Below are 26,220 nucleotides of genomic sequence, written 5' to 3'. Positions count from 1 at the left end.
CAAAGAAGGGGTTAAGGTAAATAAAATGACTCAGCTGACAGAGTTGATAATAGAAGAAAGGAAAAAAAAAAATAATTAATGTAATATCACAGGTAAATGGATTTGGAAATTTCACCCTGTGGTGAACATAGAGAAGCTGTCATCATTCACAAAGCCAGAGGTGCAGTGAAAGAAATTCAATTTGCCTGGCTAACCCAAGGTCAGGTTAAGAATACCTGGCTTGAGGCAAATAGCCCCCTCGTGATGGCAGAAATGAGGGCAGACAAATATAAAATCACTGCTGGCACCATCCTTTGCATACGTGCCCTTCTACATCTAAAACCAACTTCTGCAACCTAAGAGAATGATATGGCCACTGAGTTTTGAGCATATCTGGTAATCTTTTCAGAAAACCATGTGAATGTGTAAGACAGGCATCCAGTGCTACCTCCCCATAACCAGATACCATGCTTCCAAAAGTAGATCTAGTGGGGACTTTCTAGGTGTGATTTCCATGGAGGAAAGGAGGGGACAGTGAGAGGGTGGGTGCCCAGGTACTGGAAAGAAGAGTCCAATGACTGAGATGGTTGTTAAATATCAGGGGGAGCTGCTGGGAAAGCCCTTAGGACTGAGCTTCCTGAAACCTCTCAGCCACACCGGAAATGACAGATTAACTTGACCGCCATTCTGCTTTAAGTCCTCTTGAGAATCTTCCCTATCCTAAATACTGGCAGGGAAAATATGGTACCACCAGCTTGATCTATATCTACCTAGAAGTTAGGAGCTGGGCCTGGGGTTTGCTTAGAGCCAAACTGGTCCCTGTGCTAAGTAAGCCCAGGCCGATGGGCATGAACGCTTCTCACAGACCAATAAGACCAGAGAGGTGGGGAAGCATGGACACAAATGACTCTCCCTGGCTTTCTCACCACAGTGGCCTCCACTCACATTCACTTTTGTCCAGACACCCTGAAGCAAAAGCCATCCATACAGTCTCCCCAGTGGAAAATGAAAACCCATAGCAGAACACTTTCCCCCCTTCACTCCCATCCCCTCCCCACCCCCTCCAGCCCAACACCCTGAATACTCACAAGAGAACACTTTATCTATACAAAATTAATTAGAAAACAAAATATTTACATATGAAATAAACACCATCTTGATTTCTGTCACCAGTGGAGACCAACAGAGCCCCCTTTGTTCTAGATTGCTGTTCGCTAGGTTAGTTGGTTTGGTTTTTTATTTGAATGGGGTGAGGTAAGAGGAAGAGTGAGGGAGGAGCCCCTGACCTTGGACAGAGTCAGGGTGAAGCAATGTTTATATGGCCCTTCTCCTTCTTCCTCCTGAAGACATCTCACACCCTCTGTCCTCTCTCTCAAAGTCTTTCCTTGAATCTAAAGTAAAGCACTCCGTGCTCCTCTCTCCACACTTGTGAGAGGTTCAGCCCCTTGTCCCCAGGTTCATTTTAGAAAGAAAACAAAGCTTTACAAGGCCTTCAGTTGGCTTTAAAATGAAAGATACTGAGGTTAAAAAAAAATCAAGGAGGAGGGTGGGATAGCAGTCAAGGATGAGGAATGAGGAAGGGTGGTGAGTCAGGGCAAACAGAAGGCAAAGAGCAGCCCTGGAGGGTATGACTTGAAGAGACATGGCAGCTTCCTTCCAGAGGAGGATGAGCACCTTTCTGGTTTGTGTGTCCTGTGTGCAACATGGAGGTCCTGCAGTCAAGCTTCCAAACAGACCTGGGCTCCGTGGCTGCCACCTGTATAAGGGGAGGGTGGCAGGACAGCAGAACTGACCCAGAGTTTCAGGACCGGCAGTGACAAATATTCATTTCCCTTCTCAAGTTTCCAACTTTCAGTGAAAGGGGCATCACATCTGCCAGTACCTTCCATCCTGGAGTTTTTCTACATGTACATATTTTATTCTTGGATGGTATACTCTGGGAGAGAAAGGTGTTGCAGGAAGATGTAAGGGCTTCTACCAAGAGTGATCACATTGGGCTAAATGTCACATTCTCAGGGAGCCAGACCCAATGGCTAGAAGGGGTGTGCCCCCCTCCTCACCACTTCCAAATCTCTTCCTTCCCTCCATACCTCCTGAGCTATACTCATGAGCGAGCTCATTCCTCTTACCTGTTACCTAGCAGTTGTGATGGATTCTGAGGGAACAAGCTTGCTCTCCTAGCTCCAGGTTAAGTAAGAAGGGATCAAAGCATTGAAAACATCCCCCTCTCTCACTTACCCTACCATGAACTACTCCCTATTTCCTAAAGCCTTACTTAGCTCCTCCCCAAACCCAGATCAGGTGAGGGTCTAAAGCTCAAGAGAGCTTTATAGAATCTTTTGCTCTCTAGAGGATCATGGCTATTTCTACTTCCCTTTAGCCTTCCTGGAAAGTTCTTGGCCAAAACCAGTTGAAGATATTGGCAGCTGGAGAAACCGCTTTTGTACCTTGCTCTTGTAGGATTGTTTACCACCTTTTTGTCTGGACCAAAGATTCTTCTCCGAAAAGAACTCCCGTTCTCTTCATTCAGGAAGGGTGAAGGGATGAGACAGCCAACATTCAGCTAACATATGACCATCTCTGCTTGTATATAAGCCAAAACAAGCACACTGCTGAGGAATATTGAAAGAAACACGAGGCTTGGTTGCCTTCTCTACATTTATAGGCCCCTGACTCTGTGTGTGTACAGATCACATATGTGCAAATGTATTTGCCCACACATGCACACGCAGTCAGTCCATCCTCCCTTGCCTTTAAGGCACCATGAAAGATTGCTATGATGTAATTTCCATTATCCACCAGTGACCTTTGTTCACCACTAATGAGTCTCATGGAATTGAAGCAAACATTTTGGCTTATATACCAACACACATGGCCTCCCCACCTCTGCTTGGCACATGATTCCTAAACAGATGCCATCAAAGCCACAAGAATTTAGCAAAAGCCTCTCTTCATTCACAGGCAAGTATGCTAAATGGTCTTATTTGAATGCTTTTGCTGCCTCATCTAAACATAAAGCTCAGTTTGGGAAGAGCTATCCTGTGCTCACATGGCCTCCTTTTGCTTCTCCTTGCTTCACTCAAAGTGGGTGACAGAGTCCTTCCATGCTAGCAGGAAGCTCACAAGCAGCCACTTTCTTTCTCCATTTTGGCCTCCCATGCTGAGCGAGCCCACTGCATCCTCTCTTGGGAATAGGAATGACCGACAGAGGGGGGAAAGAGGAGCGAACTGGAAAGGGAGGCGAGATGGTGCTGGTCACCAGGGTTGCCCTCCGAAAGTGTCAGAACTCCAGGATCCCATAAATAAATTAAAACAACAAGAAAGGAGCAAATGGGAACCAAGTTCACCCCCGTAGCCCTCTGTGACATATCCACCACCACAGGTCCACAGCCCAACCCTCCCATACCCACCTTAACCTCTCTCTTTCCTCACTCAGACATCAGACTCAATACTAGAAAGTTTCTCATAAACATGACCATTGCTGGAGCCATTGAAAGCCCTGGGGTTTTTGTTGTTAGGCACACAGGGGTTGGACTGGTTCCCTATACAGATGTCTTTCTGGAAACGGCCTGGCACAGCCCCATGAAGGGCCGAGACCACTGGCTTGGTGGTGACAAGGGCACGGAAGTCTGGCCTGGCTTTTGGCGCCCCTGGCACCGAGGGCTGCCTGAAGAAGTAGGATTTGCTGCCATGGAGCAAGCACTGGTCATCCCCAAAAGTGGGGATGAAAGGGTTTTGCGTGACCCGATCAGGGTAAAGCGACTTGCTGAGCATGTAGCCGCCGCCGGGGTTGTTGTGGTGGTGTCCGGCAGTGGGCACTGAGGACTTGTTGTTGGCAAAGGTGCTCTCGCCAGCTGGCATCTCAAACATGTGGGCGTAGGGACTCCCATCCACGAACCGGCCCTTGTCTTTCAGGCTCACACTGCGAGGGGCCAAGGCGGCTTCTTCCTTCTGCAGATCCACGAAGGTGTCGTAGGAGTGCTGCCGGCGGAGCTTGTTCCGGTTCTTCTTCTGGGCCTTGGAGTTGGTCGGGCTCTGGGGGTACTTGGTGGTGGAGGCGTTGGACGTCACGGCCACCGGGGCCGCAGGCTGGTCCAGCTCCTGCAGGGAGTTGTCCTCGCTGATGTCGTACAGGTTGCCCGCCTTCTTGCAGGCCTCGCAGCGGATGCACGCCTGCCGCCCCGAGTTCTGCCCTCCCACCGACGCGGAGTAGTTGTGCAGCTTGGAGGGGCAGCTGCGGCAGAAGTTGCCCCCGGAGCGGTCCTCCCACTCCACGTTGGTCAGGTTCTTCTCCCAGGGCGCCGGCACCCCGCCCACCACGCCGTGCTTGTCCCCGGCCCCGTGTTTGAGGTGGGACCTGTTGGTGCAGGGCCCGCCTCCTCCTCCTCCTCCGCTGACCGAGTCGCTGCGCTCCTTGTAGATGTCCGTCAGGTCCACGTGCTCCCAGTGGGGCGAGTTCTCCTTGGTGCGGAACTGGTCCAGGTAGAAGTCCCGCAGCCCTTCCTTGTCCCTGAAGTAGCGCTTGTGGTCCGGGGAGCGGGGCGGCCGGCGGCGGTAGGCCAGCTCGATCTCGTCGAACTCGCGGCGGGACTTGGCCGAGGCAGGCCGCTTCTTGAGGCTGTCCTTGTACTGCTGCTTGCGCCTCTTGGCCGCGTTGCCCTCGATGTTGCCGTAGGTGACCGTGTGTGTGGAGATGTCGGACACGTCGGAGCGGATCAGGTCGTCGTGGCCGCCGTAGCGGTCGCCCTTGAAGGAGAACTTGCCGTACAGGTCGCTGAGCTGGCCGTGCTTGGAGGAGGAGGGGAGGCCGATGTCCAGGGGCTTCTTGCCGATGGGTCGCGGCTGGGCGGAGAAGGGCGGGTTGTCGCAGTCGTAGAGGCCGTCGATGGAGCTGGTGCTGCCGATGCTGTGGGGCCGGTGGTGGTGGTGGTAGTGGTCCTGGTACACGTTGCTGTCCTTGAGCTGCAGGTTGCCGAAGGTCCTCTCCACCTCGCTGATGTAGTCGCTGAAGAGGTTCTCCTCGCAGGGCGGGTTGTTGTAGGACTTGCAGTCCGAGTGCGTGAAGCTGCGGCGGTGCTCGGAGATGTCGTAGACGGAGGACTCGCGGCGGATGAAATCCAGGGCGCTCTGCGGAGAGCCGTTCACCCCGGACAGGTTGGCCATGTTCTTGGCCGTGCGAAGCAGGCGCAGGATGTTGGAGTGGGTGTTGTTCATGGTCGCGGTGGGGGAATTCATCACGGATTGACGCTCCTCAATGGCCACTCCATGGATGCAGCTGTAGATACCCTGTAGAACAGGCAGGATGGGAAGGATTAGGTCTCCGGCGAGGCTAAAACATAACTGTAAGGAAATCCCTCTCCGCCCCCATTGCTAATTGCCTAATGATAAGAAAAGTCAGGGAAAATATGAAACCGATAGCTTATAAACTCATACAAAGATGTGGCTAGAAGTTGCACGATTTATCCCACTGCATTTGGAAGTCTCATATTAGGAGCTAAGGTCGTGGCCTAGCTGGATATTTGAGAGGATGAATGACTACAAAAGTGACTTGAGCAAAGAGGATGAAATCATAAGACGTTCTTGCCCTGACTCCCTCAGTGACTTGCACTGATGTTCCTTTTTATGCCCATGCAGCAACATCTTAAAGTTGATGCATGGTACGGGCCAACAGCAGAAAATATTGTCAGCCTCCTGGAAACCAGTAGCAATGTTCTACAGATGCTGAGCCTGCTCTGCCCTGGCTGGCCACACTGGCTGGCAGGAAACCACAGGGAAGCTCTGTAGCTTACAATTGCCATTCTTTTCCAGCTCTGACAAATTTTGAGCGGCTTTTAGAATTTTGATCACCAAATAACAGCTGAGCAGTTCTCTTCTTGAGTCAAGCATGAACTAAATTCAAAGAGAGAATTAGGAAGCCCTTGGGTCAAAGACAGATTTTTCTCCTGCTGTGTCCTACACCATGGGAGGGAAGAATTGGGACAGAGATCTACTACTAAATAGGAATAAATAATTTCCTTGTTGAATTCTTTTATATGTTCTCTCTTTAGCTCCTGATTTTCTTCTTATATTTTTTCCATTCAATCTTATAAATATTAATTAATATCTTAGCAAATTAGTATTGATTGAGCACTCCCTGTATGCAGGACCTTAAACACCACTACCCAGGAGAAGGAATGGGTTGGGTTCAAGTCTAAAAGTCAAGCCAACCTCCTGCTAATATCTTGCCCCCTGCATTGAAAGGTGGACAAATTTGAAACTTTTCTCCCTGGCAAGGGAAGGTGTTTGAAGAGGAGGTTGTTTGAACTGTGTCTTTAAAAGAAGGGGCACAATTTGAAAAGGGAGGTTGTCCCAATGGATGGAGATGGAAGGAGAGAAGGTTAGGAAGGAGGATGATAACCAAACAGCAAAGAGGAAAGGTTTAGATGAGATGAGACTCACTGTCCCAGAGGACACAGCAACATAGATCAAGGTAAGGTTACTCACTTTGTCAGACCTCCTTTCTAACCATTCTTAATTATGGCCAGGAGAAAATGCCAAGCATTTTTCCTGGACAGAGGCATTGATTATGTAGAAGGGCTATGCATAGGGTTTCTATTCCAGGTCACCTGCTCCGATCGTTTCTGCCATCACCCTATCTAAGACCACACAAAGAATCAACATGACTCCTGGTCCACAAGATCTGTCATCCTGATCCAATGTTACTGAATAGCCTGAATAGCCAAGAGGAAATTGTTCTGTATCACTGAAATACAATAGGAAAACGATCAAAAGATGGAACAATTTAATGAAAAGTCTACTTTCCTCCTCTTCTTTTCTTACTCTTCCTTGTGACATGTTCATATTAAAAATGTTGTAAATCCTTAGTTTGGACTAGAAACATAGAAGTCTAAATAAAGAGCAATTTCAGAGTTATACTTTGCTCCAATTAAGGACATTTCTGGATGTAAATTTCTTATGGATCAGGACTTATTTCTGAAAGTTCTGTTAAGCTCTTTAACTCCCTATAACTCACACATGGTTTAACTCCCTATAACTCACACATGGGGAACAATCTATATATATAAAAGCCTAAGTGACTGACCATTCAACAGGTAGCTATGACATGTACTGACCACCAGGGGGCAGATGCTCAATAAATAGGCATGGAAACATGGAACAGACTGATGAATCTCAAAGGAAAGGGGAGGGGCAGGGTGTGAAGAGATTAACCAAAGATCTTATATGTATACTAGAGGCCTGGTGCATGGAATTGTGCACCAGTGGGGATCAGGCCGAATATGTGTACAAGTGCTCTAACATCCCCCAAGGGGTCCCAGATTGCGAGTAGACACAGGCCAGGCCAAGGGACCTTACTGGTGCACAAATCCCTGCACTGGGCCTCTAGTAAAACAATAATATACGTTTGTATGTTAGAATAAGAGAGACATATTACATTTCTCTATCTGAATAGAAATATCATTTTAAAAAAAGGATTAAATGATTATGGCAGCCTATACAGAATTAACTAATGGTGATAAAAGGCATTTGGTAAAAGGCCAGCTTTTTTATTCTGATAGATCTGCCAGTTCTCGTTGAGAACCAAATGTCCAAACCTTACATAGAAAGCTGTTTCTTGAAGGAAAAAAAAAAAATAGCAGCACCTGTTTTTTAAGCCCCTGGAAATTATGTCATGCAACCTTACTGGGGAAACATACATGATATGGTTTCTTGCTTCAACAGCACAGGCTGGAGTCAGTACCCTTCTGGGTTTCTTGGCTTTGCTCAAAGCTAGACTAAGCTCCAGGCACCTAAATCAGCCCACTTACTCTGCTGATGGAGAAGACCATGCCAGGCTTGCCGGAACAGACGCCCATAAAGCAGTGCCGGAACTGCCAATAGAAAAGGTGTTCACAGATGAAGGTGATGAGGCTGAGAGCCATGGCTGCCCCCAACATGTAGAAGACTCCTGCCATGTTATCAATGTCCAACTGGCTGCTCATGACTTCGTTCTTCTCATTGTGGCAAATGCCAGTGAGCCAGAGAGCTTCCAGCTCCTCCATCTCCCCTGGAAACAGGGCAGGACAAATAGGTAAAGAGAAAACAACAGAGGAGTAAAAATAAGGAAGCACAAGGGGTGTTGGGAAAGAGAGAGCAAAACATGAGAGAGAAAGAGACAGGGAGACATAAAGAAAGAAAATTAATAGAGAGTTAGCAGTAATTTTATTAATACTATCATATACAAGTATTTACTGTATTCAACAAGTATTCACTAAAAACTTAATGCAGTTACTGCAGAAAATACAAAGATATGAGGCATTAACTGCTTTCCGTTATCTAGCCAGTATAAATTAGCATATACATAATCAATAAGATAAACTATATGCAAGTAACAAGAGTTAAAATTAGTACAAATAATTTTGTAGGTGAGTGGCCAGTAGGTGTTCACGAGAGCGATAAGACTTGGAGGTGGGCATGGTGAGTGGGTGTATTTTAATGTATGTTGTATAAAAATGCACTCCAGGCAGCAGAAATAGCAGGATCAATGGAAGGAATGTGGAAAATTGAAGGCTTATTTAGGGAAAGGCATGCAGAACAGTTCAAACAGAATACAAGTAGGCAAAGAAAGCTGAATCAAAAAAGGTTGATGCAGGATTGCTGAGGGCTTGTGCTTCAGACTAAGCATTTGGCACTTTATTTTGTAGACAGTGAGGAATAACATAATCAAACAAGTGATTCAGAAAATTGCTCTTAAACAAATGTGCAAAGCAATTGGGTAAAGGGAGGAAAGACAGAGATTAGCAGAGAGATTGACTGATTCCCTAGGGACCCTCACACTTACTGGTCTTTTGTTGCCAAGGAAAATACAAACATTAAGATTAGAGGGAAGTGAGCTTGAATAAAATGAGACCACAAAATTCAGACCTGCCTCCTTTTAATACTGCTTAAGGGAGCTTTGATGGACTCAATTCATGTCAGGTTTCAATAATCTTTATCCATTTCACTAGATACTAGGACTTAGAAATGTAGAGAATCTAAACAAAAGAGAAATGAAAGAAACTACATGACCTAGAATGCATCTAATTCTAAATGAGCAACATTCTGAAAATCTCATGAAGGGAACTGCCTGTTCCAATAGTTCTGGTTTGGCTAAAAATCTGAATTTTGTATAATTCGACTAGAGCTTTGGTCACTTTTTCAAATTGTATCTATTGGAGTTCTTCCTCAGAGATAGATTTCTGTTGTTGCTAAATTCAAGAAGCTTTCACATCAAAATGTCCAGTTAATAGTCCAGCTATCACCCCTTCCTCTTCCCAACATCAATCAAATCATCTTATATTCATTTCTTTTACCAACTATGATTTTCCTAATTAGTGGAGCAACCACTTCACCTGGAGTCTGAAAATCCAGCTGTGCTCTTCTGCCTCTTATCTCATGCCTAACAGCAACGATTCTGCAGACATAATTTAGAGAACTGCTTGGTTGATGGCCTGTGGGACCAAGTAGAGCAAGCTGCTCAACTGTAACTGGATTACCTTCTCTGAGGCCAACAGGACAAGGAGGTACTTTGAACAATAAAGTGAAAAGGGATGCAGAAAACATGCTATACGCCATGTTTAGGAGATGAGATTTTTTTTCTAGAGCAAATTGGCTGCTCAATCTGCTGCTGGAATGGCTCTGGGAAATACCTTATGGTGTCTGCTTCCCACCTCTTCCAGCTGAAAGAGCATGATGGGAGAGAGGGAAGAATAAGTAGATGGCCACAAGTTGATTTCTCTACCCTTTCTCTGGGTACATAGAGAGCAGAGACCTTTCCAAAGTTCTATCCACTTTGGCCACATGTGAGATGATTGTTTGGAACATCTTATATCAGCCTCTCTTACTCCCTGGAGGTTTGATCATAGCCTGCAATTCTGAAACATACCTCCTTCATCAACTACTTTAATCTTTTGTCCTATCTTTCACCCTGTTATAGGTTGAATTGTGTCTCCTAAATTCACGTGTTGAAGTCCTAACCCTAGTACCTTGGAATGTGAAGTTTATTTGGAAATATGTTCATTGCAGATGTAATTAGTTAAAATGAGGTCATTCTGGAATAGGGTGGGTCCCTAACCTAATGTAACAAATGCCCTGAAAAAGTGAGAAATTGGACACATACCCAAAAAGGAAAAAAAAAAAAAAAAAAAAAAAAAAAAAGGAAAAGCCACTGCACTTGACAGCAGAGATTGGATAATTCTCCTTAGCAGCCCTCAGAAGAAACCAATGAACACTTTCATCCTGAACTTCTGGCCCCCAGCAATAGAGGTCAATATATTTCTGTTGCTTAAGCCACTCTCTGGTTCTTTGTTATAGCAGCCTTAGGAAACTAATACAAACCCTCAAATCTCATAGTGTATTGTGGCATGCTTTTCTGGAAATTCAGGAATTAGCAGAATAGGGAAATCAGGTTGATATTTCAGATTGGCCATCAGAAGAGGCTAAGAAGGCACTCTTCTTTTGTTAACTCACCATCTCCAAAAAGTTGCAGGATAGCAAGGTCCACCTGGCGTTTCCACCCAGAATCTTTTTGGATGGCAATGCCATACCCAGTGGAAGCAAAGACCTTCCCACTGCCAATGGTCACCAGCTTGCAGCCTTCATCTCTGCCTGCCATGTAGTTGAGCACTGCTGCATCATAGATGAAGGCATCCAGTTTCCTGTTCAGAAAAGAAACAAAGAGACCAAATCCAATGGAGGAATTTTAGAACAGAACTACCTATGGGGACATTAATATGAAGCAGTAGGGATCCAGAAAACTGTGGGGAGAATTGGTTCAAAGAAAGGCTCAAGTTGGAACTCAGCCAGAATCTAAAGCTACACCCCAGGTTATTTCTTATGTGATTTCAAGTCGAAAGGAGGAGTTCTTTCCCTCCTACTGGGAATGATGAGAATGTAAGTTTGGCCTGAAGCCAATTTATAAGCTGGGTCTGAAAGGGAGAGGAAGTAAAAAGGAATCAATAAAAATAATAACAGAAATAATAAAAAGTAACCATCACAATGATAACAACAAATAGTGTGGGTTAGATTTATATAACATTTTTCATTTTCCAGTTCATTACAGTCCAGAGTGGGGATAAGTGTAGGTGTATGTATTTCAATAGATGTGCAGTGCTATTTTTGTGGTCCGAAAGGTTTCAATATTCTGCTTTGCCACACAAGGAAAAGGGAATAGTTGGGGTAGTGGCAGCACAGGCTTGTGTTAAGAGCAAATGTGTGAAACTAAACAAGAGATTGCAACATAGAGAAAAACTCAGATCTCTCAAATTCCTAAGCATATATAAGAACGTCCTTTTACAGGGGTGGGCAAAAGTAGGTTTGCAGTTGTTTGTATGATAAATACAAGAACAAACAAATAATACAAGAATAAACTCTGTATTTTGTATACTCATAACGATAAACCTACTTTTGCCTACCCCTGCATATTGTATTTTGCAAGAAGAGAATATGTTCAGAAGTGAGTAGACTAGGAGTAAGAGTAGGAAGGCATAAATCAATATTTGAAACCAACATTCAAGCACATAAAAGGTAGAGGGAAAAATTCAGACATAACCATATGGATAATAGAGAGGCCTTCAAGAAAAGCATGCATTATCCTTTACTTGTATAAATAAAGCTAGCTTTATTACCCCTCAGGAAAAAATAAGCCCTTTCTGGTATAAGACTTGCACCATGTTTAAAAAGGTCCATGAGGACCCTGTGGAAAGCTTTGATATGATTAATAACTGTGGTGTACCAAGGGCCAGACCAATCAACACAGTCCTATCTCCAAGCTCAAATCCCATCTTCTAAAATCTGCTGTGGCTTTATGGTGATAAGATAGAGTCATATGAAGGTGGGGATGAGTGGGTGGGAAGAGCTTAACCAAAGAATTTATATATATACATATATGCATAACCCATGGATGCAGAAATAGTATGGTGAAGGCCTACGGCAGGGGGCAGGTGGGATGGGCTAGAAGGGATTAATGGTGGGGGAGATACATTTGTATTATTTTCAACAAAATAAATTTTAAAAAATAGAGAATCATATTACAACATATCAAAATATTTAAATAACAGTATTTAGATAACCATGCATCTGGTGGCTCTTCCAGAACTGAGGCCACCAGAAGATATGACTATTGCTAGTTATCATACAATACAGGAAATGAGCTATAAGACCCATTGACCCCCTCAAACCCCAACATCCATAATGCTCAACTGTGGTTTCAGGAGGCCAAGTGAGTAAAGAGATCTATGTGGCTGTGATTATGCAAGCCAACACATTTGCAGATCATGAGTTCCTTTTAAAGAACAAATATTTTCTAGAGTATAGAGCTGGATCAAAGAATAACAACAACAAAAACAGAACAAAGATCAGTCAACATATTCTTATTGTTTGTTGTATAAACATGTTTACCCTTTTTTTCTTTTATTTCTCCCTTGTCTATGAGATACTAGAACCGTCATTTTCACCTCTTGTTCAACAGGTCTTTATTTCATGTGTAACACATGAATCTTATATTGACTTTTCGCTTCTAATTTTATATCTAAATTCCTGTTTCATGGTTACATTAATGCAAGTAGAATATAATTTGTAAAACATATACATAGAATAAAATAATAGCATAGGAATCCTTGTGAACTGGCCTGAATAATACTGTCAAATTTAACTTGGAAATCCATGAAGAGCAAGTGAAGTATTTCCTGCCATAACTTTGTATGGCACCCAAACATAGTACATAGTACATCTGATTCAATGTAAGTTTATTTATTTTAAAAACATATATATTGTATTTTATTGATTTTTTACAGAGAGTAAGGGAGACATAGAGTGTTAGAAACATTGATGAGAGAGAAACATCAATTAGCTGCCTCCTGCACACACCCCATTGGGTATGTGCCCACAACCAAGGTACATGCCCTTGACTGGAATCGAACCGGGACCATTCAGTGCGCAGGCCAATGCTCTATCCACTGAGCCAAACCGGCCAGGGCTCAATGTAAGTTTAATAATGTGAGAAACATACTATGGACTCTGAGCTTGGAAGTAGTTCTTACCCTGTTTTCAGGGAGAGCAATGCATCATCCACATCCCTCTGGTTGAACTTCCCCATGTAGGCATGCATTTCCGCATAGTTATTGCGAATATTCCTCTCTGTGCTGCCATTGGGCACCGTTCCAAAGCGAAAAGGGGGTGAGAAGTCATTAGGTCTCTGGAACTGGAGAGATAGAAAGAGAGAGAAAGAGAAATAAAATGCTTCAGATGTGAAGAAATATTAAGTTAATATTAGTGGATTTATAATGGAACAGATCCAACTATAGTTCACCAAATACACTAGCCCTCACTCAGGAGTCACCCAAAAGCAGACTTCAATTTAACTCAGTTTGAGAGTTATTTGCCTGACTAATCTATAACCCCTGTGTGCTCCTTTTATACCTACTGCACAATACCAGTGATGATGGAAACAAGCCGTGGTACACTAATCACCTTTATTTTTGAACACTGTGTAAAATCTGCATCCAGGCCTCTTATTTAGGGGACTAAATATATTTTCCCTGTACTATTAAGGCCACAGGACCTTGATGAGGCAAGCTACATAGTACTCCTAAAAATAATTTTCTGGGTATCAAATACATTCTACGTTCATCCTACATAAGAAATTTTCTTTTGACCTTCCCTGATGCAGTTAAAGCGCACATTCATCCTACATAAGTTGTAGGATAAATTTTAAAATCAAATACAGTTTTAATTAAGTTTCTTCCTTGCTTAAGAAGTGACAGTGGCTTGCTAGTGCCTACCATAATAAAGTGAAATCTCTTGGATTTTCACCTCATGACATCAGTTTTATTTCTGGCTTTTGCCCTACAATGACTAAGTCTTGTGTGTTGCTCCTTAAACATATCATTTGTTCATTTGTATCTTTACAGTATGTCACTTTAGCATGAACTCACCTTTCTTTCTAGGCCAAGTCATATTCTTCATCTCAAAATATAACTCAAAGCAATTTCTCAGGAAACCTTCTATGAGTTCTTTCTTCCATTAAGTCTACCCAAAGTGAACCATCAGTTCTTGGTGTTCTTTGTTTAGATCATTCTAATTCATTGTACTATAAATTCTATTACTCTCTAAATGAGCTGATTAAGTTATGAGAGATAGTTTCTGATGTAGTCACTAAGAATTTAAGCTCCATGACTGAGATAGGTATAGATTGATGACCAGCTCTGCCACTTACTATTGTGTGGCCTTGTGCAAGGAACATGAACTCTCTGAGTTTCTGAGATTGTTTGGAGGATTAAATGATATAAAGTATAATAATTTTTTTCACACAGCACCTTGCATACAATAAGTATTTAATAAATAGGCTCAATAAGTGTTCCTTTTATTATTTTAATTCATATTTATATTCTGTATTCTCTAGCAAACTTAATGCTCTTGGAGCTTCTCATTCAATTATTACAGTGTGTCCCAAAATATATATGTATACATTTTAATAGTTGATAGCTTAATTTTGAAAATGAAATGTATTTTAATAAACATTGCCTTTATAATTATTCAAAGTGTATGTATACATTTTTGGGGGCCATTCTATATAGCAATGAACAGATAGAATATGACAAGAGTAGCTCTGTTATGCCTTGGCATCAGAAATTATGTATATATATTTTAAAGTTTTCATAGTTTCAATACTATACCATGTACTTGGGAGATACATTTGAAAATCTAACCTGTCAACTCAGGAGTACACTGGACCTTTGGAATAGCCTGGGCTTAGAGTAATTCTCTTAGGGCCATTCTCTTAGAGCCATTCTTTCTCCTTTTCTTAGTCTGAGAAGCTAAAGAGCATCTCAGAATATGAGGTTCAAGGACCACAACATGTCACAGTACCAGGAACCATAAACGCCATCTTACTTTCTCAGAGTTGGCCACAGTTAAAAGTAGAATCATGCAGTATTCTGTAATATATCAAATACCACTACTTTCTGACTTAAAAAGCTCCTGGCCTGACTTACCACAGTGCTTTTTTCCATTAAGAGTTTTGATTAATTATTTTGAAAAAGATTGTGATTTTCAAGTCAATGAAATTACTACAGAAAAGTCAAAAGAATTTTTGGAGTTGGATGAGCCACTCAAGGTTAGCTAGTTCAAACCTTTCATTTTATAAATGAAGAAACTGAGGCCCAAAGAGAAAAAGCAGTTTGCCAATTGTCACACTGTTGCAGCGGTGGCTAACATTATCAGGGATCAATTAATAGTACAACTCATTGTCTCCAGCAGGAAGCACATTTAAAGAGAACAAGTATGTGCTTTATTGGAAGAGACAGACTAAAATGCTATGCACATCACTCACAATTATATCACTTCAGACACTTGAAAAAAGAGGTTTCCTCCAAGTCACAAGTAGAATAGATATAACTGCAGCCAGCATGTAACCAAATAAATTCCCTTTAGTCAGTAATTCTCCACTTTGCCAGGACATTGACAACCATGCTCACTGTGATTAAGATACTCTAGGGCCCAAAGTATCTTCTGAAACATCAATTCTGGTATAAATTTTTATATCCCAATTTTTTGAAAATTGGCAATCAATGAAAGGTATATGGAACAGTTTTGATTAACCAAATAGAATCTGGAGTACCCAGAGTGTCTCATTTCCTGGTGAAGCTGGATTATGGAAAGTTTCCATATTACTCTTTAATAACTTTGAATTTTAAGTTATGTTTAGATTTCTAGATGCTGTTTTATAACCACATGCCTGAATAACTAAAAGCTAAAGAAATGATAAACGACAACAATAAACAGGAGAACTTCGAAAAAGAAGAACAAAGCTGGAGGAATTATGTTATCCGACTTCATGACTTATTTTAGTACATGACAGTGTGACATTAGAATAGAAATAGTAAAGAGATCGCTGTAAAAAAAATAAACCAACACATGCCCACCAACAGACTAACACACGTGTACTGCAAAGGTAATTTAGTGGAGATAGAACAGTCTTCAACAAATGGTGTTGGAACAATTGGATACCCATATGCGAAAAACAGAACTTCATTCCACACTTCACAAGGTATACAGAAATTAACTCAAAGTGGGTTATATCTCTAAATATAATCACTAAAATTATAACATTTTTAGGAGAAAAATCTTTGTAACCTTGAGTTAGACAATGATTTCCTAAATACAATATCATAGCACAATACACACACACACACACACACACACACACACACACACTCCTGGTCTTCATCTCTTTGAGGAACACAGGATCATGAAAAGAAAAGCCAGTGACTGGGAGAAAATATTTAAAAATAAATTAAAGCAATTAAAACACTGAAGGAATTAAATAAGAACATAGCAAGGCTCTTATAGTTAAAGCACCTTTCCTAAGAAAACAATCAGAGAAACCAGTCAGCCCTAGAAAAATGCGACACAGTCCCATGGAAGGCAGACAATTTGAGGCAGACGACATACTAGTAGATATAAATCCCAGCTCTGTTTCTGATCAGCTGTGTGTACAAGGGCAAGTTACTATATTCATGAAGCCCCATTTTCCTCTAAGTATTATTTTTCATGAATAATAAGACAATGTATAGGAAACCACTTAATACAGTATCTGGCACATGGTGGAGTCTCAAAAATTATTAACTGCTTTTACAAGAATGAAGTTCTAATCTTTAAAATTGTCTTGTGGTAGGCAATGTTCCCTAAGATTGAAAACTCTTGTTCTCTAATTTGTTCTTTAAACTAGGCCAGTCTGGGGACCAATGGGGAGGGAGTGCATCGCCCCAGAAGCAGAAGCCAAACCAGAAGCAGAACTGAGTTGGCCTTTTCCTTTGAAAATTCTTGTCCTAGCTTGGTGAGGTTTAAATAAAACACAGGTTTTTAAAAATAATCTTCCAAATACCTGATGCTTCCAATAAATGCCGTGTAATAAAACACCCCAAGCAGTGAGGCATTATGTAGCACTTCTTTAACCTGAGAGGCAATGAATACTCTCTAGGGTTTTGGGAAGGACAAAAATTTAGTACTGTCAAGACCCAGGAGTCTTAAAATCTAATTCTTGACCCCAAGAAACAATTTTTTATAAAAATTTTAAAGTCTAATACATCAAGGAGACCAGCATTGGGTTAAAAAGCCCAGTCTTATTTTAAAGTAGGGAATTTTATACAATACTTCTTTATTTTACTTTATTTAAATTTATTGGGTTGACATTGGTTAATAAGATTATGTAAGTGGCCCTAGCCTGCTTGGCTCAGTGGATAGAACATTGGCTTGCGGACTGAAGAGTCCTGGGTTCTGGTCAAGGGCACATACCTGGGTTGCAGGCTCAATTCCCAGTGCAGGTTGTGCAGGAGGCAGGTGATTAATGATTCCCATCATTGATCTCTCAATATCTCTCTCCCTCTCCCTTCCTCTCTTAAGTCAATAAAAGTACATTTAAAAAGCTTATATAAGTGTATGTTTCTATGATACATGGTCTGAATATTGCATTGTGTGCCCACCACCCAAAGTCAAATCACCTTCTGTCCCATATTTCTGGTGCCCTTTACCCTTTATTACCTCCTCACCCCCTTCCCTCTGACTCACAGTTATATGAAATGATGCTCAACTTCACTAGCTATTAGGGAAATGCAAATGAAAACCACAATGAGATATGACTTCACACCTGTTAGAATAGCTATGATAAATAAGACAAGTAATAATTGTTGGAGAGGTTGTGGAGAAAAAGGAACCCTCATTCACCGTTGGTGGGAATGTAAACTGGTATAGCCAACATGGAAACGAGTATGGAAGTTCCTCCAAAAAATAAGAATATGACCCATCAATCCCTCTTCTGGTTAAAAACATTTATTCACAAATATATATATATACACCCCTATACTCATAGCAACATTATTCACAGTGGTCAATACATGGAAATGACTCGTGTCCTTTGATGAAAGATTACATAAAGATGTGGTACATATCCTATCTAATAAAGAGGGAATATGCTAATTGACCATCACACCCTCACAAAGATGGTGGTGTCCACAGCCAATAAGGAGGAAATATGCTAATTGACTATCACACCCTCAAAGATGGTGGTGCCCATAGCCATAAGATGGTGGTGCCCAGTCCCCTAAGTCCTGCTGGGGCTGTCAGCAAGCAGCACAGCTGTGCCCACCCCAAGGCAGTTCCAGCCACTCCATGCACCTGCCTCCAGAATCCCCCAGTCCCCTCTGCCCCCCAGCCACCCAGGGCTGGCCTAAGGCACAGGCAGGCCTTGGATGGCTGCTGACCAGCTGCCAAGGGCTGCCCAAGGCTCAAGTAACCAGGGCCAAGCAAGACTTGCACTGCCAGCAATGGCAGCAGCAGAGGTGTGATGGGAGCATTGCCTTCCCCTGATCACTGGGTCACCTACTGTCCCTGAGTGCTAACAGACTATGAGAAGGGGCAGACCAGCTGAGGGATCACCCCTACAGTGCATAAATTTTCATGTACCAGGTCTCTAGTATACAATAGCATACTACTCAGCCATAAGAAAGGAAGAAATAGTGCCATTTGCAACAATATGAATCTTGAGAATAATATCATGCTAAGTGAAATAAGCCAGACAGAAAAAACTAGGTACCATATGATTTCACTCATATATGGGATATGAAACTGAAGCTCATATACAGTACTTCTTTCTTACTAGTCATCTGTGGTCAAAACAGGGCTTCCTTAAACTTGGAATTTTTTTCTAGACTTGCCAAGATTGGAATTTTAAAATAAAACAAAACAAAACACACACACACACACACACACACACACACACACACACACACGCACGCACACACACCAGATTCAGATAGGGAAATAAAAACACAAAATGGAAGGTACCTGAAGCCCTGAAGAGTTCAAGTAAATTGTCTGAGGCCATGTGGTGAAGAAGGACTTGTCTCCCAGGAGCTGAGCCTTTTCTAGGTGGGCTCAAACGCTAGCACATAAGTCCCATTCCTGCTTACTGGGGAGTGAAGGCATATCAAATGCCAACTCACACTCCCTCTCTGGATCCAACACATGGCTTTTAGCACTTAGTGTAAGCATACACGTGTGCAAGGGAAAAATAATGCCAGATATTATGAGAGCTATAATTTCACTTGTTCTTCCTTGAGAGGTGCAGGGAGTCAGAATCTAGCCCTCTGTGCTGTTCGGATCATCATCTCAGCCTCATTGTAATGACCTCAAAGTGAATTAGACTTGGAAGTCATGTAAGGAGAAAGGAGCCAGGAGTAAAGGTCCCTGCCCCCACCCAAAGGTGAACAGACTGGAACGTTCTGTTATGGCTGCTGCCTTCTCTCTAGAGAGCCTCTTACATGGCCTGTTACGGACTGAAAGGGAGAGGGGAAGAAATCAGGGAAATGTGGATCTGGTCCATTTCATTTTTATTTGCTAAATGAATACATAAATTGACTTTCCTATGTATAAGAAATTATTAATTCAACACCTATGCATGTGCTGGGAATAAATCATATTAACTCCTTTAACAATAATAATTAAAATGCATTAATTCATTTGGCAAATATTTACCAGGCATCTATTAATGCAGATGACTGTATCAGGAACTGAGGATAAAATATGAAAAAAAAAATCAGAGTCTGCTTTTTAAGAAGTTTCCATACCAGAGTGTCAAAAATCTAAACATTAATTTAATTTTGTATTCATTTATTTTTTCATTAATTCATTTGCTTATTCACTTATACAGAAATTCAGCAAGTATCTGTTGGCATCTACCATGTGTAGACACTTTTCTGGGTGCTGAGGATGCAGTATTACAGAAGAATAAGATCCTGCCTTCAAAGAATTGACATTGTAAAGAAGTGGGGCAGATAAGACTATTTTTTCACTTCTTTTTTAAATTTAATGCAGTAGACTAATATCAGCCGCAAATTCTTTGCCACTCCTTGCATCAAGAGGTGAAGTCTATGTCCCCTTCCCTTGATTCTGACCTCGTCTTGGTGATTTATTTGACTAATAGAATGTGCAGAAATAACACACTGGCACATCTGGGACTAGATCACATGAAGCTTTGCAGTTTCTACCTGGGCCTCTTGGAACCTCGTTGTGAGGGAATCAGTCCCCCTCTAAGATCCAGCAACCCCAAGTCCACCATGCTGGAGTCACCACATGTAAGTCCTTCTGCCTACAGTCCCAGCTGAGCCCAGTGTCTCAGTATTTCCAGCCAGGGCACCAGACATTAGAGTGAAGCCATCTTGGACCTTTCAGCCCAGCCCAGCCACCAGCTGAACACCGATTGACCTCAGTTGATGCCACACAAACCAAAGAATCACTCAGTCAAGGTTTGCTCACATATCTGACCCACAAAACTGTAAAATACAATAAAATGTTTCTTGCTTTCAGCAACTAAGTTGGAGTAGTTTTTTGTGCAGCAATAGATAACTGGAACACAGATAATTTCAAGTAGTGAAAATGAAGTGCTATGAAGAAATGGAAATAGCTATTATATGGAATAGAGTTATTGGTAGGAGAACAAGTTTAGACTCGCCATCCTGAAAAGTCCTCTTTGAGAAGGTGACATCTATACAGAGAGCTGATAGATGAGAAGGGAGCAGACATGCAAAGATCAGGGGAATGTGTATGGAGTCCAGGGAACAGGAAACACAGAAACCTGACAAGGGGACAAGCTTGGTGTGGCTGGGGCGTAACGAATAATGTGATGGGTGCTATGGAGCAGCATGTGCATTCGGCAGAGGGTGCACAGATCAAAGGGTACTGTCCGGAACAGGGTCACAGAGGCTGTTGCACGGGGCTAAGATTTGAAAGGAGAGTGTTCCATTTAGACAAGAGGAGCAAAGAGGTTTCCAGATGGAGGCAACAGTGTGTGCAGACAGAACAGTGTGAGAGCCTGGGCATGATCACAGACCATGAGAGCTTGTCATTGCAAGAGCCTAATGAGGCTGAAGAGGGGGGCAGAGCTGGATCATGAATGGAGTTGAATTCTGTACAAATGAGTTTAACACTCATGCTAGAGGGGCTAAAAGACAGCAGAACCTCTGGAGCCAACTTTTTGAGATCCAGTTCTAGCTCCACCGCTTGAGAGCTGAGTGACCTGAAGCAACACATTTAACTTCTCTATGCCCCAGTTTCCACATTTGTACATTCAGGCTAATAATAGTGCCTATGTAATAAGATTCATAGTATTCAACCAGTTAATCTGGGCAAAGAGTTAACACAGTGCTGGGCACATGAAAAGTACACTAGGTTAGCTGTTGTTACATTATCATAATTATTAATGTCATTGTCATCATCATCGTTATCAGCAGCAACTGAAAAATTCTGGTCCTGTTAAGACTAAGTTTTTGTGTTAGAAAGAGTCTGGAGAAAGAGCAGGTTCTGAAATCAGAACAAAAAGTCTCCTAAACATTGAGGGCACCCAGGCTCTTGTACTGACCACCAGGTCCTTATAAGGTCAATCAGAGTTAGAGCTCATGAATGACAGCACACAAATGAAAGCAGCTCTACTACAATGAAGAGGGCGAGCAAATGCCTTCATGGGTAGTTGGCTCCTCTGAAAAAAAAAAGGCTCTTCTCATTCAATCAGAGTCTGATCAGCGCATAAAGATTAGGACATACCAGCACTGTGACCTTGCAGAGATGAATATTGTACGTCCTGTTTGCAGGGTCCATCCGCATAAGAAACGGAATGGGGGATTTTTGTCTTCAAAGCTTGACAATCCAACACATAAATATTCATTCCATTACTCCTGATTTTACATTTGAATCACAAAAAGAATCAATGCCCAAATGCCACTCAATTCTCTGAGGCACCCAAGAGAAAAAGAGGGGGAGGCTTAGGATGCAAGGCCCACTTTTGGCCTGTGCTACCAATTATGAGGGGTGGCAGAACATCAGAACTCCAAAGGGACCACTTTTACCTCCTCAACACCCTCCTTTATCTCTGTGATCACCATCAGTACCCTCTGTTTTCAGAGTACTTTTTAAGTATTTAACTTACTATTTTTTAAAATATATTTTTTATTGATTTCAGAGATGAAGGGAGAGGGAGAGAGAGATAGAAAACATCAATGATGAGAGAGAATCATCCATCGGCTGCCTTTTGCATGCCCCCTACTAGGGATCAAGCTCACAACCCCTGGTATGTGCTCTTGACCAACATTGAACCCTGGACCCTTCAGTCCTTAGGCCAATGTTCTAGCCACTGAACAAAACCAGCTAGGGCTGACTTACTATTTTTATGTACAGTTCTATGAACTTTGTTATTCTATCTATCTATTTATCTATCTATCTATCTATCTATCTATCTATCTAACTATCTATCTACCATCTATCTACCTATCTATCTATTCATTCATTTATTCACTCATTTAAATTGTGATAATGTAAACATAACATAAAATTTACCATTTTAACTATTTTGAAATATACATCTCTGTGGCATTGAGCACATTCACATTAGTGTGCAACCATCACTGCCATCCATCTCCAGGACTTTTATCTTCCTCAACTGAACCTATGTATTTATTAAGCATGACACCCGCATCAGTTCTTTGAATTTTAACCATATATAGAATCTCATAACCACTACAACCATGACACAAAACAATTCCTTTACCCCCAAAACTCTCTTGAACTACTCCTTATAATCACCTTCCCCTGACCATTAACCTCTGAGCTGTTCTCTAGCTCTACCGTTTTGTCTTTTCCACAATGTCATATAAGTGGAATTGTGCAGTATATGACCTTTTGAGATGGCCTTTTTCAATTATAAAGCCTTTGCAATGCATCCATGATCTGCTTATATCTGTAGAATTTAATTGTAGGAATGTATCAGTTTGTGTATCCATTTACCCATGGAAGGACATTTAGGTTACCTTCAGTTTGGGGTAAATATGAATAGAGCAGCTATAACATTCAGGTATAGCATTTTGTGTGAACATAAATTTTCACTTCTTTAAGGTAATATCCAGGAGTGGGAGTGCTGGGTCATATGTTCCCTACCCTTGTATTTCTTCTCTCTTTAGATCTTCTCACTTTTCCCAAGAACTCCAAACTAAGTACAGCATCTATTATGATTCTGTCTGCTACTCAATCTTCCCATATAATATCCTCACCCTAACTAGGATGCAGTAGATATGTGTGTGTGACTTCAGACTCTGAGCAATGTCTGAAGACAGGAGGAGGTGGCCTCCTCCCTCTCCCATCACCATTCCTTATTTGCCCAAAGTGGGAAGAAGAAGGTCAGACCAGGACACAAAAGCAGACTTTTTGAAGGCACTATGGTCGTAAATGCTCGGAACAGATGGCTAAAAGGAAGTAGGCTGTGCTTACATTGAAAGGGCAATTTAGTGATAAAACAGTGAGTAAACACATGACTTATGGGCTTAAAAGATCTAAGCTCCACCATTTATTAGGTGAACGACTTAAACTTTGAAACTGAATTTCAACAATGTTCTAAGAGGAGAAATAAAGTATGGAATTTCATTACAAATCCTCCATTTTAAAACCTGGGGCCAAGGGTAGATACCCAGGATCCTACCCATGGAACAACCTACTGTGGATACAACAACAGATTAGAAAGTCAGATTCACTTTCATGAAAGTTATAATTGGGGATGCTATGCTAGCTAACTGAGCTTTGATCCCTGAGCTACTAAAGCAAGTGGGATTATTTCTATATTAACGTTACTAGAACATAACCTGTACCTGAAGTCTTAGGTGCTTTTGCAAAGTCTTACGTATAACCATAAAATATCATCATTAACATATATTTAATGGGTAAAATCTATGCATAAGTCAGTGAGCTCTAAAATGAAAATCTCAAATGAAATGAGACAACAGATATAAACCCTAAGTTACAGTTCAGTTGGAGATAGCAATGATAATAAAATGACAGCAGCAGCTAATAAGTCTCTGCTAATGTATCGCACATTAAATAACTCATCAATCTTCCCATTAACCCTATGAAGTAGGTATTATCTCCATTTAACAGACAAGGAAACTGATGCAGAGAGGTATGCAATATGAATAAGGCCATACAGTTAGAAATGAGCAGAGCAAGGATTCAAAGGCAGAATCCTGACACTTAACTGTAAAACATAACTCAGAGTTCTATGTTCATAGAACAGATGCTCAACCAACATATGTAGAATAGAAAAATCCCACAACTAAATGAATATGCCAAATTCCAAACAGGATGTAAGGAAAGTAAAGGCAATGGAAGTCTAGAGGAAGTGGAGATTATCATGGGAGAACAGTGATAGGGAAGCTATAGAGAAAAAGCAGAGATGGAGATTGGAGATTATAGAAGCAGAGGTGTGAGCAGGGCATTCAGGGCAAGAGGAATAGCACAAGTTAAGATGCAGAAGGACCTGAGCACCGTGTCTTAGCCAAAGTTGGAAGAATGTTCATACATGTATGTGGAACACAGTTAGTGCTTAGAGAGAAGTCATACTGTAGAGCAGTGTTTCCCAAATTTTGACATATGTGTACCCCTTCTATAATTTTTGTAACGCTGAGTACCCCTTGTACTCATAAGAACGTAGAATTAGGTGCAGCTAAGCACGGTGCAGTGCATATCCCCACCAAACTCCGGTGCAACTCGTACCCCCACCAAACTCTTCCCGTACCCCTGGGGGTATGAGTACCACACTTTGGGAAACACTGCTGTAGAGCATGCTGAATGATCAGGCTGGGAAAGAATGAGGTGTGCACATCACAACACTTAGGTATCATTACTCAACTCAAGCATATGGCTTGAATAATAGAGAGACTAGAGGAGGGACATTAACTGGGAAATGACTAAGGGACTGGCCTATTTTCGGAAAATATATAATGGGAGGAATATATGAACAAGACATCAAAATGGAAGCCTTGCAAAATCTAATTCAGAAGAAGGCAGGAGAGGAAGAGGCAGAGTTGAGTTCATCCCCACCACCTCATCTCCCACTATGCTCCCTCACCATCCCTCAGTAGCCACACTGGCCTCCTCATATTTCCTAGAAAACACCAGGCAAACTCCTCTCTTAGTCTCTCTTCTCTCTACTTGGAAAGCCTCAGATATCCATCACTTCATCACTAACTTCAGGTCAGACTTGATGGTCTTCTCACTGAAGCCTTCCCTGACCACACAAGTATAGTTGCAAGTCCTCTGCTAACACTCACTATATTCCTTCTCTGCTTTACCTCTTTCTATAGCAGTTGACACCTTCTAGTATTGTATATAATTGCCTCTCTAACTTGTTTTCTTCATTCCACCTCCTTTAGAATGTAAGTGATATGAAGGACAATATATTTTATCTGTTTTGATCACTGCTATTTCTCTGTGTCTACAACAGTACCTGGCACTTAGTAAACTCTCAATATGAATGAATGAATGAATGAATGAGTGAATTTCATAGCACAAATGAAAATATGAAAAAATGAAAAAGTTCAAGGTACAGCCGAAACAGGTTTGGCTCAGTGGATAGAGCGTCAGACTGTGGATTGGAAGGTCCCGGGGTCGATTCCATCCCCAGTATGGGGTGTGCAAGAGGCAGCTGATTGATGATTCTCTTTCATCGATGTTTCTAACTCTCTATCCCTCACTCTTCCTCTCTGTAAAAAATCAATAAAACATTTTTAAAAATTCAAGGTACCCTCCTTACTGGTTAATGAATTATCATGTAAGACACAATTGAGTATCAATATTTCTCAAATGTAGTATTATTCTGGCATCCCTGGTGAATAAGGAGTTAATATGTCTTCATGCCAGCTGAGGACATCTTTCCTGGCACCTTCTCCATTTTCCCTTCAAAAAATATATCAGATCTGAGATCCCAAAAGAGCTTGTCAAATTTAGGACTTGACAAAGCATATGAATATTTTTTTGGCACCAAAAATGTGACAGAGTTGGAGATAATTATGATAACATGAAGATGGAATGAAACAGAGGCTTAAGAACTAAAGCATCTGAGTTTTATCCTTAAGTCATCCTGTGCATTACAGGTGGCCTAGCCTTAGATGAGACTGTTACAAATATGTGTGGTTGCCACTACTCCACTCCACAGACTGACCTGTGAGAATGCAGGGATGGTCACGGATATTTTATAAAACCTGTGGGTGTTAGCAAGGAGAAATGGCCTTAAAAAAGATTTTAAGTGAAGGTTACAGATGGACTCACTATGGAAACTGTGATGTCAGTACCTCACTACAAGCCCCAACACCTTATATACAGTCTTCAGGAGAATACTGAAGGTTACTTCCA

The 26,220-nt window shown here is 41.8% G+C and overlaps 1 protein-coding gene across 1 annotated transcript in view; it reads right to left on the bottom strand.

Annotated features, from left to right (window-relative positions):
* Positions 1-1,093: 1,093 nt before the first annotated feature.
* The window catches only part of GRIN2B (glutamate ionotropic receptor NMDA type subunit 2B), a 413,432-nt gene continuing 388,305 nt past the window's right edge, over positions 1,094-26,220 (bottom strand). The window contains exons 12-15 of the mRNA XM_084877899.1: positions 13,035-13,195; positions 10,465-10,652; positions 7,785-8,023; positions 1,094-5,265 (exon numbers count right to left, since the gene is read on the bottom strand). Of these exons, the coding sequence (XP_084734025.1) occupies positions 3,412-5,265; positions 7,785-8,023; positions 10,465-10,652; positions 13,035-13,195 (2,442 nt within the window). The 3' untranslated portion in view covers positions 1,094-3,411. The remainder of the gene's footprint in view (positions 5,266-7,784; positions 8,024-10,464; positions 10,653-13,034; positions 13,196-26,220) is intronic.

The sequence above is a fragment of the Pipistrellus hanaki genome, assembly GCF_964339955.1.
Source record: "Pipistrellus hanaki genome assembly, chromosome: 3".
Lineage (NCBI taxonomy): Eukaryota > Metazoa > Chordata > Mammalia > Chiroptera > Vespertilionidae > Pipistrellus > Pipistrellus hanaki.
The sequence above is the reverse complement of the archived record's forward strand: the minus strand, read 5'-3'. Positions and strand labels throughout refer to the sequence as shown.